The sequence below is a fragment of the Papaver somniferum genome, chromosome 7, assembly GCF_003573695.1.
Source record: "Papaver somniferum cultivar HN1 chromosome 7, ASM357369v1, whole genome shotgun sequence".
NCBI lineage: Eukaryota > Viridiplantae > Streptophyta > Magnoliopsida > Ranunculales > Papaveraceae > Papaver > Papaver somniferum.
This window is the reverse complement of record NC_039364.1, coordinates 222,375,865-222,400,507: the sequence shown is the minus strand read 5'-3', so window position 1 is coordinate 222,400,507 and position 24,643 is coordinate 222,375,865. Positions and strand designations below refer to the sequence as shown.

The following is a 24,643-nucleotide window of genomic DNA, read 5'->3' as shown; positions in this document are numbered from 1 at the left end:
GGTGAATGAGTTGAACGCTCTCAGCCCCTGTATTCACGTGCTCCTTGATTGATTTCTCCTTCCTCAAGCATTTCTTCACTTGGATGAAAAGTCGTTGCAGATTGGGCCGCCTTCTGAACTTCGGCAAGGGTTTTGAGATATAGATCTTCCAGCAAGGCTTCGTAAGCCGCAGGCTCCTTTTCTTTATCCGGCAAATGTTGTGGCATCTCCGATAAGTATTTTCCTCTGTGGAATTTTCTTGAGTATTTGTTGCCAGCTGGATCATGATGTTCGTCTCTCCTTAGTCCCCCGTGGCTATGCGTTCTTTCTGCATCTCCGCTGGTAAAGTCATAGCTTCCAGATAAGGATCCAACGTTTTTTACATCAGCGTTTGAGATACTCCTTGGGTAAACGCTTGCCGAGCCTTCTTGTAATTGAACTGCTATATTGTTTAAAAGGCGGAATGTCTCGCTTTTCCTTCTAGCAATACCGACTTGATTTGCTAGAATATCCTCCAGCATCCTAGCCACACTCCCCATGATGTCTGATTATCTATGACTTCCGAAGAATCTAGCGGGCGAGGATACATCGTGAGATGAAAGCTGGGATTGGTGAAAAATGAATATGTTAATGATTGAATTGGACCTAAGATCTATCCCTTCAAAATTGAGAAGGCTAGAATGAATATTGAGAATCCAATTTTGCAACCGAGAGATTAATCTCCCACTGTGGTCGCCAATTGTTTATGGGTGAAAGCTGTTTCTGCTGTTTTTGGTAATTTGGGGTGTGTTGATGAGAAACGAATCTAAACCCTAAACAAATGCACTGCATGGGAATGCTTTTGATTCGAGAGATCAATCTATACAATTCTGGCCTAAACCAAGAAATGGCTGTTCCAGACTTGCTTCGGTCACAAAGTGAAGGAGAAGGGGTTGATCTTAGGGAGGGAAGCGAAGAAGGTGTTTAGATTGTGAAGGTGTTGGTTGTTTATGACTTGTATCAGAATGTTGAACTGGCTTGCACAATGTAAGCTATCAGTTCTGAGTGTTCTCTGGTTACTGTAACAACACTTGGTTTCTCTCCGTCTGTGTTGTTTAGAAATAGGTGAAGGACCTATTTATACAAGTCATTGAGCGGAACCCTCATCTCGTAGGAAGTGGAGGAGGTGAAGTGATGGAGTAGTGGGGCCGTGTAGGAGTAGTGATTATCACACGATCACACCTTTTCCCACTTCCCTCATCACTGTTAACCGTCCACCTTTTCCTGACACCTTCTTGTAATGGCGCGTTGCATGCTGCACGTTGTAAACCGCCAGACCAATACCTCAGTAAGTATCCCCCAGTTTGTGACATGCTTGATGTCTCAAATGAGAGGATAGTGGGACCCACCGCAAGAAATAGCATACGGTGTTAAGTTATTTAAGGAGTTGGTATTCGTGAAATATCGTGTATGCTCGATGCATGTAATGCATCGAAAACAATCAATATGTATGAATCATCGTTGTTTTAAAGATTAACCGAATAAGTCGCGGATTAAGCGTCTTAAAATAGCATCACGTCCAACCATCTTCGAGTGATCGTTTAGAGGCCGCATGGGCGAGCCACCCCTGGTCGATCACTCCCTGTGGAAGAGAGGCGGACGGTGATCACCGAGGTGCTTCATTGGTCGTCTAGCTTTTAACCTGGGTTGTCCGTCCAAGCTGGCAAAGTTGGACGGACGAGATGGTTTACGGCATATATCTACGACCGTTGATGGAATTTTAGGGTTTTTAAGAGGTGCGCACGCATCCTCTTTGGGTTGATCGAATTCAAGCATGGGCATTACTTTTGATGGGACCGATCGGTCACGCATGGAGGCGGTCCGTTATTGTGCACGTCTATACCTCTCAGTCTCACGAAGGCTTGATCTAGGCCACTCAAATTGACTGGCAAAGATGAGTGGTCGTGATCGATTTGCGACAGAAATCCATTACCGCAAAGGATTTGGAAGCCGCGTGACATGCCACCTTCGGGCATGCGTTTCGAGACACTTTGTGATCTTAACACATGGATGAGTTAAAGTGCCATATTAAGGGAAGGTGTGTTCAGGCCTCAAAGCATATATGTCATCTATGAAAAGATGTAATCCTTCTAACCCGATGTAGCAGCACAAAGTCAAAACAAGTCTCTGAAGAAACCATTCTACGATATGGTCCTGATAATTGCAAACAAATATGGCCGATGCAGCACCAAAAGGAAAAAGAGAAAGAATGAAATAGAAAGGACAGACAAAAAACTTAACATAAATTCATGAAAGTAGCCAGAACAACCCTAACATAACTCATGTTCAGTGTAAGCTAAGAAATCCTACTAATTTAAAGAAACGTAATACAATCATGAAAGTTTCAGTCTTCAAAGTAGTCTTCATGTTTCTAAGTTTCTCAATCAAGGAAGGATACTCACTGTAAGCTTGGTTGCTTGTCAAACAATACAACACATAAAGGCCTAAGAATTCCTTTAAGACCCTTTATCCCTTCAACCTATATGTATCCAAAAGATAAAAAGTAATACCTAGATACTGCATCTTTTGTTACAAACACCAGTCCCCTAGGTTCAGCAACACATGGTCCATAGTGACATAAACATTGGGAATTACTGTTAACTATTTGTTTTTGACGTACCTGGATGGAAGATCCAATAATGGTAAATTCTGACTTTGGCCCATTCAACTCTTTTGCTAACCATTCCCACTGTGAGTTTCCCGAAATACTTCCGTCACTTGACAATGGATCTCTGTGGTATCGGGTGTCTAGCATAATCACCTGAAGAAATCAGTAACCACAAACTGAATTTTAGCTGCTGTTATCTTTCCCCATAATATCCTACAAAATTCTGATAAATGCTCTGTAATAGTAAAGCATAAATATGCTGCAGCAAGGCAATTTAAAGGGTAAATAGCAGCACTTGAAGGAACATATCAGTAGTGGTTAAATATTAAAGGCCACTTATAAACCTTGACTTGTTTCCCTTTAGGGCCAAACATATATGAGGCGTAGACACCAGCCTGTTTGCGCCTGCAATAACAAGCCATGATAAGCTATATTTTTATTTATTTTTGATGAAAAGACTTGCTATATTAATTAAGAAACATGAGAATGGCAATTTCCTGTTTGGAATATTTTAACTTATAAAAAGTAGAGGTCTTGTAAAGCCATGATCAGTTAAGTATATATGTCCGATCTAAAAACACATTGTGGGTAACACAAGCATACCATGTGAAAATCAGCTAATCCCATTGTCATCCTTCTGAATCAGCACTACATCCAAACTCATTTCTTCTTTAAAAAAAATGACTAAAAGAATATCCCTCACCTTGGGCTATTTTTTGGTTCATCCAAGAAATCTAACATTAGCTGTTGAGTGGTGTTTTTCCCAGTAAACTCCTTTCCAGCATCATTTAATCCATAATCATGGTCATCCCATGTGCCAATCACCTGCAAAACTCAAACTTAAGATAATGTTGTTAGAAGGCGAAACTCATGAACAAAAATAAGCAGCACATCATAGAAACTAGCATAGGGCGCAGATTTTTCACATTGAAGCACTCTGACACAGATGACCTGCATGAATAACCCAAACTAAACAAATTTGCAAGTGGGAAATTCGGAATACCTGTATTTTCTTCCTAAGACGAGAATATCCTGGATTGCTTTTCGCCAACTGATACCTGAACTGCATTTCTTCCTTAGATGCAGGGACGAACCTAGGAACATTCTTCCATGGGCCAATTGTCCTTTGCTTTCCAAATACTCTAAAGGGGCGCCTGATGTCTCCATAAATGTTGTCACCCAGCCAAATGAAAAGTTGGGGATCAAAGTCAACAATTGCATTCCAAATGGGCTGCAAAGAAACACAAGTCCTGACATTATATTAAGTAGTTCCAAAGAAAACAAAAGGATGAAAGAAAAGTATTTTGCTGCATAATGCAATGATGTGAGTACGAGTAGCAGTGACGAGCACTGATACGAAATGTTGGATACAATGAGCCACAAGTAGCCGCGACGCCGATAACGACATTGCATACGTATTTACATGTATCAGTAATGATGTTTTTCATTTTTTTAGACATATTTAGTTCCATTAGATCTACAAATTGCTGTCCAAACAAAACACACACACACAAATAATTATACTTTCGGCTTTATGTTCACTTGTTCAGACAAGGTAAGGTGAAATACCATACAAGATATACAAACAACATCGAACTTTGCCAGTACTGGCAGAAGTGTCCGCAAAATATTGGACTAAAAACTACAATGTCCTTGTAGATTAGTGTTCTCTAGAGCGAGAAATTAGATTCTTTCTGGAAAGAAAAATTTGAAACTGATAAATCATGTTTTTTGATGTTTCTATATCATTAACACAAGTTTGATTTATAATCGACTAGAAATAACCGGGGAGCTATGAATTGTGGAACAATCAGTGCACACTCAACCGAATGCATTATTCATGGCATTAGGCCTCCTAACTAAACCTCGCGGATACATACATTAGTTTATCTCAAAAACCTTCATGAACACCATAAAATACCAAGAATTCTACGGTTTACGGTTCAACAAACCAATAATCCCTTAGAGAAATTGTATAGCCCAATGTCAAAGACGAAAACTACTGTGAACACATAAATCACGAAGCCATCCACGTTTTCACAAACAATATTCGCATACAATCTAATTCTAGAATTGTACGTTGTATGTGTAAAGGGGATGATTATATCGATTCATCGACTCGAAGCCTTCGAGCTTGTCATTGTCTTGTCGAATATTATCATAAATAATGTTTGCATAAAGGAATAAACAGAGAATCAAGTATAAATGTAAAGCACATGAAGTTCAACGTTGAATGTAAGGTGCTGAAATGTAAATAAGACAAAGATTTACGTGGTTCGGCACTAAGGCCTACATCCACGGGGCTGGTGTTTCACTATGTATTGAATGATTACAAAGATAGTCGAATGACTTTAGAGTATACATAGGTCTGCAGAAGTAGGGGGATTACTTACTCTTCCTATTTCTCTCTCCTATATTCTCCTATAATTCCTCTGGATTGGTCGACCCCTTCTCTCTTAGTGGAGAGGGGTATTTATAGGGTTGGAACGCGGGTCCTACTTCTGAGGTGCCGTTGTAATCTTATCTTCTTGTGCTTTGTGCCCATTACGCAGAAGTCTTCGGCATATGTTGCGGCCTGAGCTTGAATACGAAGGATTATCCTCGCCTCTTCCACGAGTTGATTGACACGTGTATATCTCTTTGGTATTTAATGCGGGTAGATGGATGTCTGCTCGTGTCAGACAAGTGTCTCTTTGTCTGGTCACATCTGTGTCAGTCAAACTTACTCTCAGCCGTTGATCTGGGATCTTCTTGTACTTTGTGCCCATTACGCAGAGGTCTTCGGCATATGTTGCGGCCTGAGCTTGAATACGAAGGGTTATCCTCGCCTCTTCCACGAGCTGATTGACACGTGTATATCTCTTTGGTATTTAATGCGGGTAGATGGATGTCTGCTAGTGTCAGGCAAGTGTCTCTTTGTCTGGTCACATCTGTGTCAGTCAAACTTCCTCTCAGCCGTTGATCTGGGATCTTCCTCGGGGTTGGGTGTATTAACACCCAAGGGGTATTATCTGGTGCTCCTCTGAGCCATCATACCTCTGTGATCCTCTGTCCCTAACCGTCGGATCTGATGACCGGTGGCATCTTCTGATGAGATGCTTGCTATCATGTTTTGATATCTTGTTTTGCATGCCTTTCACGTGTCTCTTTCTGTACACGTGGTGGATGATGAAAGGTGTACATACAATTTGCCCCTCTTCTTCTGACTTGGGCGTATTTTGCAATTTAGAAGAAGAAAGGTCGTCCTACAAGTTTCCCACTTTGCATTAACTTTCCCCATAAATGCTCCTTGGTACGAGGAACAATTATTGTCTTCTCTAGCTTCATAAATAGGAAAGAGAATGTGAAAAAAAAAAAATTTATCCTCTTCTTGTCAGTGTTCATCCTCTTCTTGTTTTTTATTCTTGTTCTTTAGTCATTTATTATCGTCATTCTTGTGAGGAAGATAACGGCATTCAATTTTCTGTCTCTTTCGCTCTCGATTGTTGTTGCCCCTGTATCGCAGACAACTAGCTTTTGATATCTCCGATCCTCCTTTCTTCGACTGTGGTTGGTGCTTGTCGTCCTCTTCTATACAAGTATGGGGTTTTTCATTAGCTTCTCATCATTGATTTATCTATGTATCTACCCGTTTGTTTCCTGCTGTTGTATTGTTGGCTTTGTGATGAAGAACACACATGTCGAAGCATATATGCTTACCCCTGTTCTTTGTTACAAAGTCTGTGAGTCTGTATCTAAGTATTATCCCTGGAGTTGGATGGGGTATTTCTGGTTATTTTTAGTTCTTAGGGTTTTTAACGTTTATCCGGATGAACCATCAATTATGGGTTTTTTGATCTTTAGTGATCTCCTCGTATTCTTCTCTAAACTGTTTTTGTGTTTCCTTGTAGATATGTCTGATCGTCCGCGGGATCTTTACCAAACCCCGCCGTCTAGTCCGCTAAGATCCCCTCCGCGTCGAGATTCTGACAGATCTCCACTTGGGGAAGGTCCTTGCAAGTCTTCGCAATCGGATCCTCGGGGTCATAGGGTTTCATCTTCCTCTGGTGCGAAGGTTGTGCCTACTAAGAAAGGGGATGTGCCGAAGGGTCCTTCTGGATCTAGGTATGCTGTTAACCGCGCCCCTTCTCGTCCTCGTGAAGATTCTAGGAGTACGCAGGCTCCTCCTCGTGATGACTCTAGGAGTACGCGGGCTCCTCCTCCTCGTACTGAAACACTGGATGTTCCGCCCCTTCGTTCAATGGCTCCTCCTTCAGTGCCTCCGTAGAAATTTTTGCCGCCTCCTCCCGCGGTTTCTTTCAAATGGAAGTACTCCAAGGGTACTATGTCGAGAGCTGATCCGTATAAAAATCTTCCTTCTAAAAGGAAAGCTTCGGAATTGAGTCTTACTTCTGATTCCGCAGACGAAGAAGAAACTGTCTCCGTGATACGCAGCATTTCAGTTGGTAAGAAGAAAGTCACTTTCAAGCATATTGATCTTGAGATGTTCAAGGAAAAACATGAACTTCAAGCTTTTGAGGTTCACTTCTATGCCCCTGACGATGATATCACTTACGAGCTCCTTGCTAAGTATCAGTTTGACGAGTTTCATCTGTTGACTACGGTTGGATCCTTCGAGGCGGGTCTCATGTTGCCCCTATATAAGTCGAGAGACTCCTTTTATTATGACGTGTTGGCTAGTCGCGAAGGCTCTTCCACGAACACTCATAAGCGTTCCGTGTTACAACTATCTGGGTATTATCTTCGTTCACTGAAGGAATGTTCTCTGCGAAGCAAGGGAGAGACTATGATGACCTGCTATGTTCCAAATCCTGCTGAGATAGAGTGGTACACTCCTCAGAATTTTAACAGTTCTTTTGGGGATTATTTCAACAGTAGAAACCGTAAGCCGTGGAGTGTTAGTCTTCGTAATACTGCTGCTCCCCGTGGTGAAATTCGTCTTTTGAGTGAGGTGAGTGATGTCAAGCTGAAGTATGTTCCTGGTACTGAGGGATCTGCTAAATGGAAACTCTTTCCTGCTCGTGAAAGGATTAAGCGTGACCATGATTATGAATGGCATGCTACTGTTATTGAGGTAGTTGGTCCTTGGGCTTATGGTTGGATTCCGGGTCTGCGCGGTTGGCGTCCTTCTGAAAACAGCAAGCCTCGTGAAACTCCTCCTGCTCGTTATGGAGATTTCTGTCCTTGACGTCCGAATTTCGCGGGCATGAATTTTTCTTACGCTCTTGATGTCATTGATGGAGATAAGGAGGAGGGTTCTGGTGCTACCCATCCAACGAAGAGTGCTGCTGCTGCCAAGGTATAGTTTCTTCTTATATTCTCTATTCTATTTGCCCCTTTTTCCTTGCTTGAAATAATTTTCATTTTTGAAGTGAGGGAAAAAATGAGCCTTTGTGGGGATGTGTACTGGTTTGTAGGTGTAGAAGAAGAAGAAACTTGGACCCAAACAATCTTCTACTGTGGTTACCGGTGAGGCTGAGGTTTATGAGGAGGTTACGAGTCCTGTAAACGAAGGGTATGCTGAGGATGAAGAAATGTCTGATGGATAAGAGCGTACCGACACTTCTCACCCTGATGACGAAGGTGGTAATGGTGAAGAAGAAGTTGCCGCGGGTGGTGATGGTGAGTCTGAGGGCAATATTACCGTTGGTGGTACTGGCGGGGGTGGATCTGCCCCTGTTGGCGATAATATTGTTGGTGTGGGTACTCTGCCCGTTATTTCCCCTGAATTTTCTTTCGGTAGGATATATTCCGCGGGGGAATCCTTTGATGTGATGCTGCCATGGGTCTTGCCGAAGACTTCTCATTGCTTTATCCAAATGATGATTGGGATGTGCTTGGGAAAATTGGTAAAGAAGATGCCACCGGTCAGCAGGCTGAAAACGCCGGTGGTAATACTGAGGCTGGTGATGTCGAGACTTGCGCGAGTGAGGGGAGAACAGCCAAAGGGAAGTCTTCGGTTAAATCTCCTTCAGAGGATTTCCCTTACTCGCTAATGCCTGAAGGCAAAGATGTCATTTTGGCTTGGCTTAAGAAGAAAAGTCTGATGTTCGTCCCCAACCCTGCCCCAGTGGTCCCCGGTGAGAAGAATTATGACGCTTATACTCGTCAGATGATGCAAGTGTCTTCTGAAGTCCGCGTTGCTGAGATGTGGGAGAAGAATCTGAGAGCTTCAGAAGCTAACATAGTGGTTGACCCTCCCTCCTCTGTTGCTGATATGATGGCCATAACTGATGGGTATCAATACGGTTTTCCCCAGCAGCGTGTCTTAGAGGTAAGTCCTTGTACTGATTCCCTCATGATATACGAACATTGTATTCTTCGCGATATCTGATCCCTTGGGTATAATAATGTTTGTCGTTTGTGACATAGATGATGAGGAGCGAACATTGTAACCATGTTTTATACCAATTCTTTAAAGCAAAGTCTTTAAAGTTGGAGGCTAAGCTTCGTCATAGAGAAGAAGAACTATCTGCGGCCGAGATGTAAATAAGTGAACTGAAGGGTCGCCTGAAGGAAAAGGAGCGGCTGGGTAATGCCGAGGAGAGTCTCCGTTCGGAACTTGCTATAGTCCGCAACGAATTGGAGAAAGCTCGCAGAAATTATCGTCCCTCACAGGTTCGTATTTTTTTATTGGTCTTTTACTCCTCGTGATTCCCTATTTGTACTCTGGTGTTCTGTCTCAGTCTCCCCACCCTATCTTCAGTGGGTGGAGTCCCCGAGCTCATATGGCTTCGGAAAGAAAGGGAACGACAGAAATCCCGCATTGCAGAGTTGGTGGGTAAGTTGAAAAGCGAAGCCGTAAAGTGGAATGCTCGTGATGATGAGCACAACGCCTTAGCAGCTGAGTGGCGTGAAAAGCGAACACTGATAGTTGATATGCAAAATAAGTACAAGCATGACCGTTGTCTGTTTAATGGTACGCTTCTATGGACGTGTGACAACCTGCGTGATGCTCGAGGACATGCTTCGGACTTAGAGGCTAGAGTGCTCTTTTTGGAAGGAGAGTTACAACAGGCTCGTTCTTTCTTAGGCCCCGGGGTTAGGGATAGTATGCTGCATCTTTCCGAGGAAAGAGATAATGCTAGGGCTGAGGTAGGTGCTCTTAGTAAATCCCTAGCAGCGTCTCGAGCTGATGTTGCTCGCTAAGTGGAATCTGAAAGAGATCTTGAAGTGAATGTGTATCGACTCCATAAAAGGATGGGGGAGATGAATGACGAAGTCAACCATCTTCGTCACTTGGATTCAATGAAGCAGGTAGACTTAGACGCGATTCAATTTGCTCTTACGAACCTTCACACGGATTATAAGAAACTATCCGACGAATATGACTTTCTTGATGAGGCTCGGGACGCAGTTGTTAATGAGTATGAAGAGGCCTCGGCTAATGTCGAAAGTATAACCTCGTTTTATCGAGTGTGATTCTGTTATTTCTTCGTTTTAACCCCTTGGTATTTCTTGTTTTCAGCACTCGAGGGACAGCTTCACGCAACAAATGATGAGCTTAAAAAAACTCAATCTGCCTTAGTGCAGCAGGAAGGACAAGCCAACTATTTCAAAGGGTTGGCCGCGTCTCGTGAGGAAGCAGAGGAGATTGCCTCCAAAGAGGTGGAACGCCTATCTGCATTGATGTCTCAGGTCAACCAGCTGACCGCTGTTATCACTTATAAAGCTCGATGTCAGTTGGCTGAGGAGACCAACAAAGTCTTAGATAAGATTGAACTTGATCTTAAAGTCGAACATGGTCTTTTCAAGAATTATCCGCGTCGTCCCCTTCCCGCGCCCTTGCCTGGTTCTTCTGGGCCTTCTTCAGGTGGAAGTGTACCTTCATCTCGCAGAGACAACCTTGTTGATGGAGCTGTATCGTCCAAGTAGATTTCTTTTATTAGTCATAGAAAGTTGATCCTTGTTGATTATATAATTTCGGATCATTTTTTGATGTGTTTCCTGCTTTATCTTATTTGCTGAACTTGTAATCAACTCTTTATGAAATGGATCATCCTTTTGGCATACCTTCGTTATCAATTCATCTTTATTTTAAGTATTGTGAAGTGCTAAACTAGAAATAACTTTCTTTGTAAAAAGTTGAGTGTTTGGGTGCGATACCGAAGGTAAATACCTTCGTGATCGTCTTGAGACCTGTCACCCCGCTGGCGAATCCTGGGCCAGAGGATTCCAAAACGGTGGGGGCCGAGGAAGCGTTCTAGGATATGGAATGCTTATTTGAAATATTTATATGCACCCATTCCGTCGACCCGCTGCCTTAAAATTGGTTGGGTATCTCTTTCTGCTGGGTGTCTTCCCCCTGGTCTTACACTCGTAGACACTGATAGGGGAGCCCTGAGAGATTGTAGATTAACTACTTTCCCCAATACTGTTAATTTATTATGTAATGTACATGTGTTCACCCAGCGGGCCTTTTGACCATTTCGTTTGCTTGAAGATTTCCCGAAAAGTTTGTTTGATTGATAGGTTGAGGCCTGCTACTCCTCGTCCAGAGATATAAACATGTAAAGCGGTTATGCTACCTTCTTCTTCTGGTATTCTTCACGCTGATGCAAAGCTGCGCTGTTCTTATGGGTAGTACGGTTTGAGCCATTTAGCATTCCAGGGGTGCCGGAGGACCTCGCCTTTCAGATTGCGAAGATAGTAGGAACCGTTTCCCGCAATGTTGTGTATTATAAAAGGTCCTCCCCGTGTAGGTGCTAACTTTCCCCATTTCTTATCTCGTTGATACTGCGGGATTGTTCTTAGCACATACTGCCCTTCTACAAAATTTCGAAGCTTAACCTTTTTGTTGTACTCTCTCGCTAGTCTCCGTTGATAATTTTCCATCTTTTGCAATGTTGTTTCCCTCCTTTCTTCCAGGTCGTCCAGTCTCTCTAACATCATGTGTGTTGTGAGATTTTTCTCCCATTCTTCGGTCTTTGTGGTTGGCATGAGGATCTCTGTTGGGATGACTGCTTCAGCTCCCTAAGTGAGGAGAAATGGGGATTCCCCGGTGGCATATCTTCGTGTTTTCCTGTATGCCCATAATACATTGTGTATCTGTTCACACCATCGCCCCTTGTGTTCGTCTAATTTCTTTTTGAGGATAAGGGAGAGGGTCTTGTTAGTAGCTTCCGCTTGTCCGTTGCTTTGAGGGTATATGGGGGTGGACTTGTTTTTCCTTATTTTGAAAGTGTCGAAGAGCATGTCTATGTTTTTCCCCTGTAATTGTTTACCATTATCGGACACGATTTCCGCTGGTATGCCGAACCTGCAAATAATGTTTTGGAATATGAAAGTAAACACGTCCACGTCTCTGATCCTGGCTAAGGCTTTGGCTTCCACCCATTTACTGAAATAGTCTGTGGCTACTATCAAAAATCGTCTTTTCTCTGATCCTTCGATGAAAGGCCCAACGATATCTATGCCCCATTTTGAAAATGGCCACGGGCTATCCACAGAATTCAACGTTGTTGCTGGTGCATGTATCTTTTTGGCGAAACGCTGACATTCTTCACATCGTCAGTACATTCTTGCAGCATCTTGTATCATTGTGGGCCAGTAATATCCTTGCTTTTTTGCTTTGTCGGCTAGTGATCTCATGCCTCTATGATTCCCTGCGTCACCATAATGGATGTCGTTTAGAATTCGATGCCCCTCTTTCCTGGATAAGCAACGTAGTAACGGTCCGAGGAAAGATTTCTTGTACAGGATCCCATCCCGAAGATTATATCTTCCTACTTTGGAGAGTATTTTCCTGGTTTGTTTGTGATCCGCGGGTAAGGTTCCATCTTTGAGAAACGCATGGATCATCATTCTCCAATCATCTTCGTTGTTGAAATCTTCGTCTTGATTTTATCTTGACAGGATATCTTCTTCGTCAAAATCGTCACGGATGTCTTCTCCCACCTGATCTTCGATATTTTCTTCCACTGTATCTTGATTTGTAGCAAAGGAAAATTGTGATGCAATCGAAGGCTCGTATACCCTTGTTATTTTGATAGCTTCGGTACTCTTGTCCTTCAGCATGGATGATATATATGCTAGAGCATCCGCGTGCCTGATATCCATTCTTCATAAGTGCCGGAACTTGATGTTCGGAATTTGTAATGCCAATGTTTGAACCAAGGCCATGTAAGCTGAGAGGGTGTCGTCGTACACATTGTATTCGATCCCTATTTTCCGTATGACAAGCTACGAATCACTTGTCAGTATTACATCAGTTACCCCCATCTCTATTATTAAGCGGAGGGCATGTACGACTGCCTCGTATTCGACGATGTTGTTAGTATGCTCTTTGAATCCTAACATGAGTGCCTGTACGATCCTTTCTCCAGTTGGGGTGGTGATGACAATGCCTATTCCTTCCTCTTCCTTATTTTTGGAACCATCAACGAAGACTTCCCATTGTCTTTGACTCGCGGGTTCGAGGACATCAACTGGATCCTTGCTTTCCTCGTCGGCTTCTGGTATTCCCCAAATCTCTTCATCGTTGTCCAGGGGGAGGTCTGCTAAGAAATCCGCCAAAACTTGGGATTTTTGGGAATGTTGAATTTCATGAATGATGTTGAACTGGTCCAGGTGGGTGTTCCACTTGGCTATTCTACCTACTTTTCCCGCGCTTTTGAGGACTGCTTCCAGTGGTGCTTTGCATGGGACGCGGATGAAGTGAGTTAGGAAATAGGTTCTCAGCTTTTGGGTAGCCCATACTAATTCCAGGATGAGTTGTTTGATCTTCGTGTAATTTCTTTTCGCAGAATTGAGGGTCTTGCTGACATAATAGATAGGCTGTTCTATCTTCGTATTGGTTTTGACCAACACTGCGCTAACTGCGTCTTCTGTCGCTGCTATGTACAATGCCAAAACCTCATCAGGATCAGGCTTCTGCAGGATTGGAATTGAAGCCAGGTGTTCCTTGATTCTTTGGAAGGCTTCTTCGCATTCTGCGGTCCATTCAAACTTACTCCCTTTTTTGAGAATATTGAAAAAATGTTTGCATTTGTCCGAGGATCGGGCAATAAATCTGCCCAAGGCTGCTAAGGACCCATTGAGCTTTTTCACTTCTTTTAAATTCTTCGGAGATGGCATTTCCACTATGGCCTGAATCTTCGCGGGGTCTACCTCAATACCCCTTTTTGTTACCAGATATCCGAGGAATTTCCCTGAGGTGACACCGAAGGTGCATTTTTCTGGATTTACTTTCATGTGATGTTTCTTCATTGCTTCGAAAATAACTCTCAGGTCCTGGTGGTGATCTTTGCGCAGCCTACTTTTGACGAACATGTCATCAACGCAGACTTCTAGGGTACTACCAATCCATGGCCTGAAGATAGCATCGACCATTCTCTGGTAAGTTTCCCCTGCGTTTCGAAGTTCAAAGGGAATTCTAGTGTAGCAATAAAGGCCATGCAGGGTGTATAATGCTGTTTGTAGTTGATCTTCTTCTTCCAGGGATACTTGGTTGTAACCAGAATATCCGTCCATGAATGACAGCTCTTCGTACCCTTCCACTGCTTCAACCAGTTGATCTATGCTCAGTAGGGGATAGTTGTCTTTTGGACATGCCTTGTTGAGGTTAGTAAAGTCGATGCATATCCTAACCCCTCCATTCTTCTTAGGAACGACGACCATGTTGGAGATCCATGTAGGGTATTTGACTTCCTTGATGAAGCCTGCTTCTAGTAGTTTCCGAAGTTCTTTTTCTACTGCCTTATGATACTCTGGTGCAACTTTTCTTATTTTCTGCCTGAAAGGTGGCGTGCCTGGTTTGATGCGCAGCTCGTGTTGGATTATTTTCGGATCAATCCCCGGCATGTCTCCTAACTTCCAGGCGAATACATCCGCGTATTCTTTAAGTAATTTGGTTAAGGAATCTTCTCTTTTTTCCGTCCATTATGGTCCCTACTTTAATCATCTTCGGGTTTTCTTCCGTTCTTATGTTGATTTCTTTTACGGGCTCCACTGGTGTGCACACCGGCTTCGGGTCCCCAAGGACTGGGACGTTCTTTAATTGCTATTTGGTATGTTTCTGTCCTTCGTTGGTTGTTGAAGTACTTGCTTCAGTGTTAAGGACATTATCATCCTTTGTCAAGCCCTTCCCTGCGGTTTTCTTGAGGAACAGGTCTATGGCATTTTCTTTCGCAGCTTCTTTATTTTTGATCCTTCGGGTTTTTCGATGCTCTTCCTGTTCGTTGTTGATACGATCCTGAGTGGCCTGGCACTCTTTTGCAGAGACCCGATCTCCCTTGATTTCCATTACTCCCTCGGGTGTAGGGAACCTGACATATTGGTAGTAAGTTGCTGCCACTCCCTTGAGTTTATGTACCCACTTTCGTCCAATTATGGCGTTATAGGGGGATGGGGCGTCTACCACGCTAAATCGTGTTTCTACTTTCATGGGCCCGGCGTTCACCTGCAACACGATGTCTCCCAATGGCTTTGTGGGCGCTCCTTTGAACCCATAGATGGTGTAATAAGAGGTCATCAGTTGTTCATCATGGAGCTTCATCCGTTTGAAGGCGTCGTAGAAAAGAACGTTCACTGAGCTTTCCCCGTCGATGAGGATCTTTTTGGGGTTACATCCGGCCACTGGTAGTGTGAGGACCAAGGGATCGTTATGGTCTTCCATATCTTCTTTGATATCTTCAATATCAAAGATGATAGGTGCGTCCATCCACTCTTCGTGCTCGTCCACCTCTACGCCATCAATCTTATATAATTCGCAGTGATCTTCGAATTGCTTTTGTAGCCTCTTTCCTATCTGCGTTGTAAGTGAGGGCCCTGCGGCTTCGGAACACGAGATGGTGTTGATTGTGCGGTTTCCCTCTGGAAGTTCGACTTGCTTGGTTCGTTTGGATCTGTCCTCGGTGAGCTCCTTTCGTATGTATTGCTTGAGTTCGCCAGCATCAATCAATTTTTGGATCATTATTTTGAGGTTTTTGCATTTCTCGGTCTGGTATCCATTGAAGCAATGATACTCACAGTAATCTTTAGACTTCTCAGTCCTTGGGGGCTGTTTTCCCTTAGACCACGGCCACTCCAAATTTTCCCTTCCTTTGATCTCTCGCAAGATCCGAGCGTAGCTAGCATTGAGCTTCGTGTAAAACTGATCTTCGAATTTTCGATCGTCTTTTCGTCGTTCATATCTTCGTTCCTTCCTATCTTTGTGCGGTCGTTCCACTGAGTTATTTCTTTTGGCCCCGCTGGTTTGTTCTGCGGAATTGGTACGGTGAGACCTCTGCGTTTGTGCCCTCGGGTTCTCACTCTGGATTTATTCAAGACGAGCATAATTCTCAATAATTATTCGAAGATATCCTTTTGTCTTAGGTATGCTTCCATGGATCTCAACAAATAGTGGACTCATTCGGTCTAATCCCCACTTGTCGCAGTTGATGCTTACTACGGGATCCACACTCCCTATGGCTTGGCAGATCTTGTGCCATCTGTTGGTGTATTCCCGCGTGTTCTCCTTGTAACCAATTGCCAGAGAAAAAAGTTTATCCATTCCGGTGTTGACAGCTTTGTTGTACATGTAGGTTCTCAAGAATTTCTCTGCGAGTTGATCGTAGGAGTTGATGGAATCAGGTGGCAGGTTGTCAAACCAAGACAAAGTCGATCCCTTCAGACTTGATGGGAAATACCTACATAGGACGGCGTCGTTTTGACTCCATCGGGCTAAGATACGATTATAATACCGGATATGTGCTGCGGGATCACTGGATCTGTCATAGCATTCAAAAGTTGGGACAGGGCACTTTAACGGAATTGGGGTATTTGTCAGGCGATGAGTTAGGGGCGTGGAGTTATATTCTTTCATCACCTCTTCAAGCCTTCCTCCGCCTTGTCTGGATTTTAACTGCCTGATCTCAGCCATCATCTCATCACGCAGCTCCTCCATTGCGCGGTAATATCCCACGTTCTCATGCTCAGTTGAGCGTTTGTTTCTTCGAACTTCACTGTCATAATAGTCTAAGTCTTCGGCGGCATATTCCGGATCGGATGCACTGCTTCCCCTAGCGGCGTTTGCTAGGATGATTCTTCGGTCTCAATTAGGCTCTGGTGCTTTAGAATTTGCTTCGTCCAGTTGTTGGCTAGTCTTCATGCTTTGGGCAATCCTATCTTTCAAGTCTTGGTTCTCCCTGGCCAGAAGAGATACGGCATCTGCGTAGACCTGCTGGCTCTTTTTCAATTCTTCGAGCTCTACCATCAGTCGGTGGGACTGGTTTGATCCCTGATTGGAAGTTCTGGCTTGTACCCCTACGGCCATAGTTCCCCCTTCGTCTACTGTGTGTATTAAGGGTGGCAGAGGATCAACTTCAATTGTTGGTATCTCCAAGTTTGGTCCCCTCGGTTGAGCTTCCACCCGCGGTACTAAAACCACTGGTATGGTTTGATTCTGACCGTTGGTTGACGGCATTCCGAAGACTGGTGGATGTGCAGGCCGATGTGTCATAGATTCTGCCACCCCTTCTCTTTGTTGATGGATTTGGTTTGAAACCAAAGTCTTGTTAGCTTCTGTAGCCTGGAGGGCCGCAACAGTTGCGTTGTTCTTTATGGCTGCTGCTTTGAGAGCCGCGGCTGCAATGGAGTTAATGTTCATAGACGAGGTGATTTCCGCAGCATCCTGTCTCTGAGTAGCTGTTTTAGCTTTGTCTCCTTTCTGCTTGCTTCGGGTCATGACCGGGGTAATCCTCTGTGTCTCCTTTGATGAGGCTTTGGTTTTTCCTGCCTCTAGTATCTTTTCCATTTTTAGTCTTTTTCTGCATAGGGGAATAAATAAAGAGAACCAAAGATATCCACGAGGATCGGGTTAGTGTCATTCGTATCCACAAAATTATTGGAATAGAAGGAAATGAGCTTCCCAAGGGCCTTAATAAAAGAGAAACATAAAGACTCCATCGGTCTAGTTTTCGCAATACAAATCCTCTAATAAAAAATCATGGACCTTGTTTTCAGACTACTTTTGAAAAGGAAAACTCTTGAAAAGGAAGATCCGTCGCGAGAACTCATGAATATGGATTATTAAGTCTTAGTTTTAAAAGAAAAACGCCTCACGTGCAAATCTGTGATAGATAGTCGTGGATATGTCTGCTTTGAAATGGTGTTTGTGAAAATTAAGACCATGAACCCAGAATAAAAAAGATTTTGAAAGCACGCTGAACCCAGAATGTAAAAAGGTTTTGAAAGCACGTTGAACCCAGAATATGGCACAACCATAATGCGCGTTTAAGGTGAAATCACATCATAAGATAAATCTTTTACCGGGACAAAGTCCCTGTTTCTAGCGCCATATTGTGAACACATAAATCACGAAGCCATCCACGTGTTCACAAACAATATTCGCATACAGTCTAATTCTAGAATTGTACGATGTATGTGTAAAGGGGATGATTATATCGATTCATCGACTCGAAGCCTTCGAGCTTTTCATTGTCTAGTCGAATATTATCATAAATAATGTTCGTATAAAGGAATAAACAGAGAATCAAGTATAAATGTAAAGCACATGAAGTTCAATGCTGAATGTAAGGTGCTGAAATGTAAATAAGACAAAGATTTACGTGGTTCGGCACTAAGGCCTACATCCACGGGGCTGGTGTTTCACTATGTATTGAATGATTACAAAGATAGTCGAATGACTTTAGATTATACATAGGTCTGCGGAAGTAGGGGGATTACTTACTCTTCCTATTTCTCTCTCCTATATTGATGTCCAAACAAAACACACACACACAAATAATTATATTTCGGCTTTATGTTCACTTGTTCAGACAAGGTAAGGTGAAATACCACACAAGATATACAAACAACATCGAACTTCTCCAGTACTGGCAGAAGTGTCCGCAAAATATTGGACTAAAAACTACAATGTCCTTGTAGATTAGTGTTCTCTAGAGCGAGAAATTAGATTCTTTCTGGAAAGAAAAATTTGAAACTGATAAATCATGTTTTTTGATGTTTCTATATCATTAACACAAGTTTGATTTATAATCGACTAGAAATAACCGGGGAGCTATGAATTGTGGAACAATCAGTGCACACTCAACCAAATGCATTATTCATGGCATTAGGCTTCCTAACTAAACCTCGCGGATACATACATTAGTTTATCTCAAAAACCTTCATGAACACCATAAAATACCAAGAATTCTACGGTTTACGGTTCAACAAACCAATAATCCCTTAGAGAAATTGAATAGCCCAATGTCAAAGACGAAAACTACTGTGAACACATAAATCACGAAGCCATCCACGTGTTCACAAACAATATTCGCATACAGTCTAATTCTAAAATTGTACGCTGTATGTGTAAAGGGGATGATTATATCGATTCATCGACTCGAAGCCTTCGAGCTTTTCATTGTCTTGTCGAATATTATCATAAATAATGTTCGCATAAAGGAATAAACAGAGAATCAAGTATAAATGTAAAGCACATGAAGTTCAACGCAGAATGTAAGGTGCTGAAATGTAAATAAGACAAAGATTTACGTGGTTCGGCACTAAGGCCTACATCCACGGGGCTGGTGTTTCACTATGTATTGAATGATTACAAAGATAGTCGAATGACTTTAGAGTATACATAGGTCTGCGGAAGGAGGGGATTACTTACTCTTCCTATTTCTCTCTCCTATATTCTCCTATAATTCCTCTGGATTGGTCGACCCCTTCTCTCTTAGTGGAGAGGGGTATTTATAGGGTTGGAACGTGGGTCCTACTTCTGAGGTTCCGTTGTAATCTTATCTTCTTGTGCTTTGGGCCCATTACGCAGAGGTCTTCGGCATATGCTGCGGCCTGAGATTGAATACGAAGGATTATCCTCGCCTCTTCCACGAGCTGATTGACACGTGTATATCTCTTTGGTATTTAATGCGGGTAGATGGATGTCTGCTCGTGTCAGACAAGTGTCTCTTTGTCTGGTCACATCTGTGTCAGTCAAACTTACTCTCAGCCGTTGATCTTGGATCTTCTTGTACTTTGTGCCCATTACGCAGAGGTCTTCGGCATATGCTGCGGCCTGAGCTTGAATACGAAGGGTTATCCTCGCCTCTTCCACGAGCTGATTGACACGTGTATATTTCTTTGGTATTTAATGCGGGTAGATGGATGTCTGCTCGTGTCAGACAAGTGTCTCTTTGTCTGGTCACATCTGTGTCAGTCAAACTTCCTCTCAGCCGTTGATCTGGGATCTTCCTCGGGATTGGGTGTATTAACACCCAAGGGGTATTATCTGGTGCTCCTCTGAGCCATCATACCTCTGTGATCCTCTGTCCCTGACCGTCGGATCTGCTGACCGGTGGCATCTTCTGATGAGATGTTTGCTATCATGTTTTGATATCTTGTTTTGCATGCCTTCCACGTGTCTCTTTCTGTACACGTGGTGGATGATGAAAGGTGTACATACAACTACGTACAAATGATTCATGATTCGTTAAAGATCTAATGAAACATCATAAATTAAGAATCTCAAGTCAATCCTAAATAATAGAAATTAGAATAGGCTAAGAAATTGAACAAAAGAGTAACCTGAGGAGCACTTTGATTAGCACAAGAACCAAATGAGATACGAGAAACAATTTTAGGTTCCACTTTCACTGACGAAGAAGCAGCTTGGAAGAAAAGCGAAGCGATGAGAATTTGTAGAAGATGGAACGAGACTTTGATCTTATTAATTGCCTTCATATCTTCAAACATTTATCAGACACGCAAGTTTTCTTTGGAGAAGACAAAGAAACAAGGAGAATGAGAACAAAGACTCCTCCACTTTTTCTTGGTTTTCTGATACAGTGGTGAACAGTTCTAGGCGCGTGAGGAGGACGCTTTTCGTTGCTTTGTTGGGCTTATGACACGTGATCAGTCCTATGCTTGACTTTGACCATGTAGTTTTGCGCCTGAAGGAGTACACTAGTACTCTTTTGTGGGAGATTGGCCTATTTTATGGAATTTTTTGTTGTTCTTTTTGGAGAGGAACTACAATACTACAATTCAACTTTCAAGATGCTCATCTACCGTGGAGTCACCGGAGAAACTCCTGGAACAAGAAGATATTTGCACTGCACTACCTCATCAGACAGAATGCGCTGCACTACAGACAGAAACTAGATAGGGAGTAAAACCCACCGGACAGGCAATGGCTATGGCTATGCAAATGTCTACAGGTTCCTTTATAAGAATACAAATTTGAGCTTATCAAAATTTTATGGAACAATATTAATGGGTTCTATAAGCTTACATAGTCAAAAAATTAACTGTAAAGTATTCTCTTCTAGTCCTTTAACAGCCATAATGTTTGTTGCATCGAGATTTTCACTAGATTGTATAGACAAACCAATAGCAGATGCGAATTACTGAAAACAAATATTTAACTAGCAGGTAACTGATATGCATAAAAAAAATATTTAACGCCGTGATCTAGTCATTGTAATTTTAACCTTTGCATGTTCAACTGTAACACTCCATGTAGATTGTAGACTATGTATAAGGTATATGAGTGAACAAATATATCATTCTGATAGTCCTTCCTTTTGAAATCCATGTACAGCAAGAACTATGAAGTACTTCACGGGACCTTCAGATACGGGGTGCAGAAACCTACTTGGAAGTTGGAAGTTGGAACCACCAGAGCAGCAGTATTCTATAACCTTTTGAAATCCATGTACAGTACATAAGAACTACGCAGTACTTCACGAAACCTTCAGATACAAAATGCAGAACAGGAAATCTACTTGGAAGTTGGAACCCACCAGAGCAGCAGTATTCTGTAACCTTCTCCACCAGACAAGATTTAAGATGTACATGAGTAGAGTAGTCAGTACTGTAACCCTAACTTGAACCACCAACAATGGCATTGTAAGTGCCATAAACAGCAAAACAAAATCCACAAAACAGAATGATGATATCCAATGCTCTTTGCCACAATGCCAGAGAGGATCCAACGAATATCAAGTGAAACGTAGAAGGCAAAACGAAGGCTAGCAGTGCACAAACTGTACTTCCGACCAGTGAAACAAAAACACCAAACCCAGGAACACATAATGCTATCAGGGCCTGTCCAATCACCTGGGAAGCCCTACACAGGTACAGTCCATACTTTTCTCTCTTTTCGAATACTTCCTCCTTGTCTGAATAACAGAGTTTCTGAAACCACATACTTTCTTTCAGCTTTCCTTCCACAATCTGATGAATCGGGTGAACCATTATCGGGAATGTAAATGCTAACCCCAAACATAGTCCGATCTGTTCCACGACAAACCATAACATGTTAGTATAACATTTTCTCATTCTCATTGATCCACAGCTGCAATGCACACTTCACATTTTTCTTTTAATCAAAATGCTGCCAAACAGTTTTGTTCAATTTTTCTTATCTATTTGTTTTTAAGACTTTGTACGAATCGCTTCGATTAAGCAGAATGTATGCATGTTTGTAGTTCTACAGTTTTGTTTTGACCAAGGGTAAACATTCATCCATACTAGCTTAACGATCAGAATCCATACACTAACTCTCATCCTTAAACTAACTTAACAAACAAAACAAAAAAAGAACCCAAGCCAAAAAAGAAGGAAAAATACCTTAACAGCAGTAGAAGACCAGTCGTTAAGAAGATTGAGAGTAACAATATCTAGGGTCGCATCACCATAAGCCAAGTACCCGAATAATCCAAAACAAATATACACAAATGTAATCCCTAAAAAAGCATAACCCAAAACCCATTTAAACTTCTTCTTATCTTTCATCGAACTTTCCAAAGCCAATGTCATACCAAAACCCTCAAAACAAAACACTGCAATTCCACACGAAAACACTAAACCTTGACTAATAATTCCCTCAGTTGTGATTGCTTTTCTCTCAGAAATTCCATCAAATAACTGCAAGTCTTGTTTAAATACAATACCCATTGCTAAAACGTTGCAAATATCTGCAAAAACACTGAATGGCGACAAAGTTGAAAGCGATTGAATCCATGATAAAACAATTTCCATGGGTATTAATGCAATTATAAACCAAGAAACAGGTATATTCTGGTGTTTGAAAATTGATGAAAGATTTTGACCAATGAAGATTAAATAAGCTACTGAACCACCACATTATGATATTATAATTAGGGTTTCTGTCAGATATCTCCCTGGTAATCCAAATGCCTTTTGCCCTGTATCTCCATATGTTTTTACTTGTCCTGGTTCTTCTTTTTCTATACTATCCCTGCAATGAACCTGTAATGAAAGCAAATTTTCACTTTAAGATGAATGTTGATGTTAATGGCAGTGTTGTGTTATGCAAAAACATAAACACATTCAATAACATAAAATTTAAGGTGTAGGTGAAAGAGGAAAACTTACAAGGAGATTCATGCAGTAGAAAGTGGAGAGAGCAGCAATAATAACACCAATGGAACCAGTAAGATAACCAGAGATTTTGAAAGCAAAAGGAAGACCTAAAACACCAGTACCAACTACAGATACTATGATGTTTCCAATTGTTTGAATAGAGGTAGATGTTCCTCCTCGTATATCCGAATAACTAGGTTCCAGTAATGGAACTGCAAAGACTCCATCTTCTAAACTTTCTTTCTTGCCCATCTGGTGTTTGTTGCTTGGACGGTTGATGATGATGATTCACTGCTTCTCTTTGTATCTGAAATTCTGAATTCACTCTCCTATTTTTAAGGGTTTTTGGTTTGAGAATAAAATATATTATCTGGGAATCGGAGTAAGTAATAACGTGTGTCTTATCGGGATAGATTCTGGTGATGAAGACAAAATATATTTCCTTTTGAGGGAGAACAAAGGTGGTGGTGTAAGGTGTTATGTGTATGTAGTGTAACGGTGTTGATCATGTGAATGTTGCATGGAATACGCGGTAAGTGCATTCAAAAGTTTAAACCCTGATCGGGATTATTTATTTTTTTTGGTATCTTTTATTTTTGGTATTTTTGTTCTTCCAGCATTTAATCAGTTAGAGCACTGATCGGTCGAACTCGTAAATTTTATTTACTCGAGCTTGTGGTCAATGTTAGATGCAAAAAACTATATACCTTGATTTCTAGTTTATTAAAGTCAAGTTTTGGACTAGGATTAGAGTGTGGTAGTTGAGTATCAGACAGGAGATCAAAAGAAGACATTTGAAGAACTTCATCGACAAAGAGGTATGTGAAGACTAAACCATCCTATTTACTCATGGAATTTACCATTCTATCTTATGAGACTATGTTGTATGATTTTAGTAGATTTAATATTGCAAAGAATAAATTTTGAGTCAAGTTTGTCTTGAAAAATGTCTCGAAATATGATTCAAGCAATGGATGTTCATAGATCCTTAACAATCTTGATTAAATAAAAACTTATTGTTCAGGAACTATTTTTATTCCAAGTTGGTCATTTGGAAATTGCCCAATCAATGATATTTACTATCTATGGTGATTGAGAATGTTTCGAATTATTTAAAGAGAATTAAAGAGAGTTTTCAGAACTTACTGAAATTTTGGACATAGGTAGGTACGCATACCCTAGTGATCCGAGTTCTGAAACGGGTAAGGGCACACATACCTAGTACACGTACCCTAAGGTTATGAGTTACCAAATGAGAGGAAGGTATGCATACCCAGTACGCGTACCCCAAGGATCTGAGTTTGTGGATGACTAAGGGTACACATATCCAGAACATGTACCCCAACAACATAAGTTCATGTACTGGTCCATAGGTATGCGTACTCTTACAATACCTGCCCAGTATCGAACTAAGAAGATGGCCATAAACTATTTTCACAAATACGTTTGGTATTGCTACAACTCTCATATACACTTGTAAGACAACTTTGTTCACCAAGTCAATATGTGAATCATGGTTTAAATCTTGAGTGTTAATGAACACGACTTTTTCTTGAAGTTCCAGAACCTGGACCGTATGTGCATATTCTTCTAACATAAACTATCATTGTACATGGTTCCAGAACCCTGGACCATAATGCATATTCTTCTATGTAATTTCAAGGAGAATTTCTCACATGCATACATGAACCTAATAAGTAT

At 41.8% G+C, this 24,643-nt stretch overlaps 1 protein-coding gene and 1 pseudogene across 1 annotated transcript; both read right to left on the bottom strand.

Moving 5' to 3' along the window:
• Positions 1–2,416: 2,416 nt before the first annotated feature.
• On the bottom strand, positions 2,417–20,308 carry LOC113296012. The gene is made up of 6 exons (XM_026544342.1): positions 20,141–20,308; positions 3,630–3,857; positions 3,330–3,451; positions 2,971–3,031; positions 2,639–2,779; positions 2,417–2,497 (listed from the first exon to the last, which is right to left on the bottom strand). The coding sequence occupies exons 1-6, from the start codon at positions 20,306–20,308 to the stop codon at positions 2,417–2,419; spliced, it is 801 nt and encodes a 266-aa protein (XP_026400127.1).
• Positions 20,309–20,962: 654 nt separating this feature from the next.
• On the bottom strand, positions 20,963–23,394 carry LOC113293398 (annotated as a pseudogene).
• Between the last annotated feature and the right edge of the window lie 1,249 nt (positions 23,395–24,643).